General features: G+C 43.2%; 1 protein-coding gene across 1 annotated transcript; it reads right to left on the reverse strand.

The window, feature by feature from the left end:
* Nucleotides 1-241: 241 nt before the first annotated feature.
* Nucleotides 242-5,011, reverse strand: LOC125531273 (eukaryotic translation initiation factor 3 subunit C). Its single transcript, XM_048695684.2, has 4 exons — nt 4,773-5,011; nt 4,194-4,254; nt 2,240-4,057; nt 242-1,406 (listed from the first exon to the last, which is right to left on the reverse strand). Exons 2-4 carry the CDS (start codon nt 4,215-4,217, stop codon nt 462-464), a joined length of 2,787 nt encoding a protein of 928 aa, XP_048551641.2. The 5' UTR covers nt 4,218-4,254; nt 4,773-5,011; the 3' UTR covers nt 242-461.
* Nucleotides 5,012-6,000: the final 989 nt, after the last annotated feature.

The raw sequence follows: 6,000 nt of genomic DNA on the forward strand, positions 1-6,000 counted from the left end.
GTTGATCAAATGGTCATTTTATCATAAACTAAAAGATACAGTAAAAAAACTGTTGTAATCCTGGGCCAAGAACGGAACCAGAAACGAAGAGTTTCACTAGAAGATTCTCATTTTACTTTTTTGGTGGCTCTACGCTGTCACAAATAGAAGCTCGCAGAGATAGAAAATAAAAATGCTCGGAAAAAAACATCTTTCATGACATGAATGGAAGATGGCAAAACAACTAGCAGAAAACAGGAAAAGCAGTAAATAGTAACTTGATGCCAAATATAGGAGTGGAATATGTAGTCCTCGCTCCCATGATACAAACCAGACAACTATTACTCAAGACTTCTTGGTAGATTTATGACAGACAACAGAAGCTACAAAAATATAGCAAACGACGACTCGAGTTCTGAACGGTGCGGGAACAATGCTTCAAGGCAACCTTGCTAGGAATTTTATCTCAATCTATCAGACTTCTAATTTCTACCAGGCCTGTTTAGGTTCACCATGCGTCCATTTCCATCCCCTCTAGACGAGGAACCAGACTGGTTGCGAGCCCTTCCATCCTGGAACCGAGAACCACCACCATAGCCCCCACGGGAACCCTGGCCACCCCTGTCATTTTGGTAACCACCGCCCTGCCCAGAGCCTCCTCTGCCACCGTAACCAGACCTACCGCCGCCGCGGCGGCCACCTTGTGACGATACAAAGTTCTCCTGCCACTTTCCCAAATTGGACGAGTCTTGATCACCCCTGCGCCTGGGCGGTGCACCCTCAAGGGCACCACCAGTCCTGGCCTCATACGCCCTCTCGTTGCTCTCCACAAGGACAGAGAGCCTATCAGTCATCTGGAAGATTAGTCCCTGCAGCCTGGTTTGATCCACGTTCTGGAATACAATGCACTTGGTTGGCTGGTCCCAGCTTGCATGAAGCTCATCGTGCATCATCATCTTGCTAACAACGCTGTGGGCATGTGCCTCGCTGAGGTCAAACATAGTAGTGAGCTGGTCAAGGCTCAGGGACTCGTAGCAAGACGAGTAAGAGAAGAGATAGGTTCTAAGAGCCTCTTCCTTGATTTTAAGCTTCAGCATCTCAAGGATATGCTCCTTATTCCTCAAAAGTTTCCAGGTATCCAGAGAACTGATGACACTGAAAGCCTTTTCATGGTCACCCTTATTGAGGGCCCTCGTGGCAGCCATTACATGATCCCTCACCGTTTCTGGAGGTCCAACAAAAGTCTGCCTCTCACTCATTTCAAGAAGCCTGCGGAATGTTTTGCTCATAGGCCTCCGCTTGTCATAAGTACTGGAAGCCATATACGGGACCTCAATTAGCATTGCACAGATCAAGTGTGTGGCTTCCAAAAGTTCAAGGTTTATATGCATATGGTAAGGCATCATCCTTCTCCTCTCAAGTCGTTCCTGCAGTAACAAGTAAATACATCATGAGCAAAAAATATGTATGTTGTGTTTCCATTGTCAACATCATATCAATTACATCATATTGCTAAAATGAAGAGTTGAAGCCTGCAAGTCAATTCTGGGAAAACCAAGAGAAAAAGAGCAGATCTTGAAGGACCTTATCTAGATAAATAAAATACCAAAGGAGCTCAAGAAAGGAGCAGATGTCATTGTAAATGTAACCAGAGGTACTTTGTCGAAACTATGCATTAAGCATTTCAACTTTCACACCTAAAAAATAGAAATAAATGAAAGAATATGGCCAGAATGACAGGTTCTTCTATTAGACTAGCTAAGATATCCATTCGCAAAAAAAAAAAGCAAAGATACAATTATGACTAACAGTGACATTTTGCAACTACAAATAAATTTCTGTCAGACTAGCTCAGATACAATGATGACAGAGCCAGACAGTGTAGTTGTATCTGATGCCGATGCGTCATCTAAACACCACCAATATGTACCAGTAAGGCTCAGGTAAATAGCAAAACTCATTTAAATCAACTGGACTCGTGGTTCCATTTCGACAGGGCAGCAATACGTAACAATACAGCTTACCCTCAATAACACAATATAAACAACTTAACCTATCCTACCACTGGGCAGCACCGTCCCCTGAGCATGTGTCGAAAACATAAGTGAAAATTATTGCTGATCATATAAATATATATGTATCTCTTGGGATAATGGTGGATCCCTGTTTATGTGTCGTGTCATTGTTGCATAGGAAACTAGAAAGGAAACTAGCTGCCATGTGTGCAGGCATTCACATGATATACAAGAGGGAGGCTCACCTGTTCAGGAGTTCTCTCGTGGTATCGACTATACTGGACACCTTGTGCAAGCAACTCTTTCACTCTTCCAGTTGCATATAGCTCAGACAGGCAACCATGAGCATCAGCTATCAAACCAGCTCGGAAGGCACATAACCCCAGTTGGGCCATGACCCGGTTGTATAAAATCTGAGATGAGATGTCCATAAGTTGAATCCCATCTTGTAAACGACTCATTAAGAGCAAGTCACGAGCAACTGAAAATTCATCAGAGATTGCATAGTGATATATGTGACACAGCATTGCCCGGGCTTTGGTCCTTTCATCTCCATACTTGTAAATTAGAGACATCAATCCATCCATCAAAGCTCTGCCACTCTCAGGGAAAGTAGGCTTCCTAGGTACAACCTCCAGAATCACAATAAACGGTGGTGGTCCTCTATTGTCATCAGCTGCTTGATGCTCATCGCCGGCCTCAATATCTCCATCCTCCATGACAACCTCAGTTTGCTCAGCCAGCTTTCTCATTGCATCATATACTTCTTGAGGTTTGTAGTAGACTAGTTCAACACGACGCAATGCAACCTTCGCAGCAGCCTTATGATTCTCAACCCTTTCCTGGTACTCTTGCACATTTTGCGCAAGTACCAAAAACAAGGGTTCATCTCTAAGCCTCTGAACATAATCTTTGGTATATGGATCACTGCACTGCAAACTCTTAAAAAACTCTGAGTCAATTCTCTCCAGGAATGCAACTAGGTCACCAGTAACATGGATTGTTCCATCATAGTCGGCACCCTTCTGAGTTTCCTTCTCATCAGCCTCCACTGAGGTGTCCACTACAATATTAGGATACTGCTGCAGAATATCAAGCACAAGAAGCATGTTATTAACACACTTCTTCCACACATTGACTGGCATATGACCAAGTAAGCTAGGGTTGACATCAAACTGGGCAGAGATCACATGAAAAAGAATTTCAAGCTTCTGGGCAGGCGTTTTTGCCACCCGTGTCAAAAATGTTAGCTGCTCCACACGTTCAACTCTCCCAGTGCCCTTCTTACCCCTCGACGCCACAATCTCCTTGAGTTTTTTATCAACAATATCCCATGTAATCTCACTCGGGTCCTTCAAGAACTGCTTGTCCATAATCTTATCTTTCTTGCTCAACTTCTTTTCCCAGGCTCCACCATCTTGACTCACATCGTCTTCATTCCCTGAATCTTCTGAGTCGGAGGCCATCTTATCCGGATCCACGACATCATCACCACTCTCATCATCATCATCATCCACATCCTTATCATCTGCAACATCATCTTCAAAGCTCTCTGGATTCTCTCTGCACTTCTGGATCAAGTCTTCATACTGCTTGTTGTTCTTCTTAAGTTTTTGCTTGACAGCATTTAGCGCCTTTGCGTTGCTGCTGCTCATCTTCTTCTTGGCTTCCTTATTTGCAAGAGCCTCAGCAAGGAAGTCCTCCAGTAGCACAAGAGTGGTGATATACCCATTTGGAATTTTCGCAGATTCATTGACACGAACAACTTTGTCAAGCTGCTTGTTTAACTTGTCAAAACACTCCTGCAAGCTAATCCAGTCATTGATCTTCATTGCATTGCGCATCTGGTCGGCAGTAGCTTTCATCTCATCATTGCGCTTGTCCTTCAAGGAGCGAATCACGCGGTGGCTCTCAGTATCAGAGTCATCACTGTCTTGTGTATATTTGTTCAGATAGCGGTTCTTGGACCCATCACGTCCCCCATCACCGGCTTCTGATTTCTCGCTATCACTCCCTTGTTCTGACTCGATCTCGTCCACCTCCTCCTCGGAGTCACTGTCTCCCTGATGTTGGGTAGAAAAAGATAAAAGGTACTAAGTAACTGCATTTGACAAGGACAACATATATGCATACTACGTACTACACTTATGCAACATAGAGTCTGACTCAGCAGATCAGTGCAAGAGAGAAAGCAAGTACCTGTCCCCAAAAACGAGACGCCATGGCTGCTGCTTGCAAATTACCTTCAACTGTCTTCAAGCTATGCAAAGTACACAAGTAAGAAAGATATCATCAATACACACAGAAGGAAGCACGCGAAATATATATGCATCACAGGCAATTAAACAAGGGGGGAAACTATCCTCGGAACACATAAATGACACACTAACAATAAGGTAAACAATGCTTACGGAATGACTCAGATGAACGAATCAAACCCCATGAGGAAAAAATAGCTCATCGAAGGCAGTTACACAAAACCGACAGAAGATGTAAGTTCGCGTGTATGAGCAGAGAGCTAGACCTATACCCTAAACATAACAAACCAACTAATAAACTGAGAAAAATTGTGAGATGCGACGAGCAAGGGCGCAACCCAGGCAAGAGACCTCAACCTGACGTTGGGTCAGCGAGATCCCCCGGACTCGGCGCAGCGCTAGCCTGCTCGTCGGCGGCTAGAGCTGTAACCTAGGCCTGGCGCGCGGCGAGATTGCTGGCAGGGCGCGGCGGCCTGCAACGACAAGTCTGACAGAAAATCAATCAGGTCGGTTAACTTGCCTTGAGTCGCGGCCGTGGAGCGGATGAGGCTCAGATCCAGCGGAGAACGGAGGCTTGGAGCGGCGGAGTAGACGGGTGCGGCCGCGCGCTCCGCGGCTGGCGGCGGACGAGGATGGAGGGTGTTGAGGGACCGGCGGCGTGCAGAGCGGGGGCGCGGAGGATGGAGGTGGAGATGGGGAGGCTAGGGTTTGCTTGGATTCTTTGGGTGGCACGCTGGACTTTTTGGCAGGCTGGGTAGCTGTTGTGCTTGGGGTAAATATGGGCTGGGCTTAGGTTCTCTGGGGCACCCAAACTCTAAGAGCTGTGTGCCCCTCGATAAAATAGGGGCTGTGACTATATCTCGCATCAAGCGAGACGGTACGATGTCTCACTGAAGGGTCTATAGTAATCAGGCCGGCCCATTCATGTATAGTTAAAAAAAGATGCAAGGCACGATCCATGGTCTTCTAGAAGACAGACGTTGGTATTAAGCTCAGAGATGTTCTGTTATCTTTTCAGTTTTGTCATATCGGTCTTTACATGACTTGTACTTTATTCTTTATGATATAAATAAGACATGTATTACCATGAAAAAAAAACTACTAGCCACTGCGTCAGCGTGTTCCACGTGATAAGTAAGTAGTAGGGGTGCTACTTACTTCAGGCGAATCGAGCCGGGTTTTTTTTATTTTTTTATTCATGGGTTTTTCTTCATTTTTTCCTCCATCTTTTTCTTATTTGCTTCCTTTTCCTTTATTTTGCTTTGGTTTTCTTTATTTCTTTTCACAGTTTTCATTGGTTTATTACTTTTCTTTCTTTTTATTTATTTTACTTTAGTTTTGTTCATCTTTTTTAATTGGTTTTTCTTGTTTTTGCTCAGATTTCAATGCTTATATATACACATTTTTGCTATATATCTAATACATATTAATAATACAAGTTTACTGATTTCAAAATTCTTGATTAACATTTTAATACATGGTTAATATATTTTTTATACATATTTAAAAAAATCTTGAAATGGTTTATTTTTCAGATACAAGTGTAACATTTTTTGAATAAATGGTCAACCTTTTTCTGTACACATTTAACATTTTATGAATACAAGCTTAACATTTTTTAATGCATGAACAACATTTTTCTATACATGTTTAACATTTTTGAAATACAAAGTTAGCATGTTTTTAATACATGGTCCACATTTTTTCATACACATTTAACATTTTTAATACATGGTTAACATTTTTCT

Source organism: Triticum urartu, chromosome 5A (genome assembly GCF_056163025.1).
Source record: "Triticum urartu cultivar PI428250 chromosome 5A, HENAU_Tu73, whole genome shotgun sequence".
NCBI classification, from domain to species: domain Eukaryota; kingdom Viridiplantae; phylum Streptophyta; class Magnoliopsida; order Poales; family Poaceae; genus Triticum; species Triticum urartu.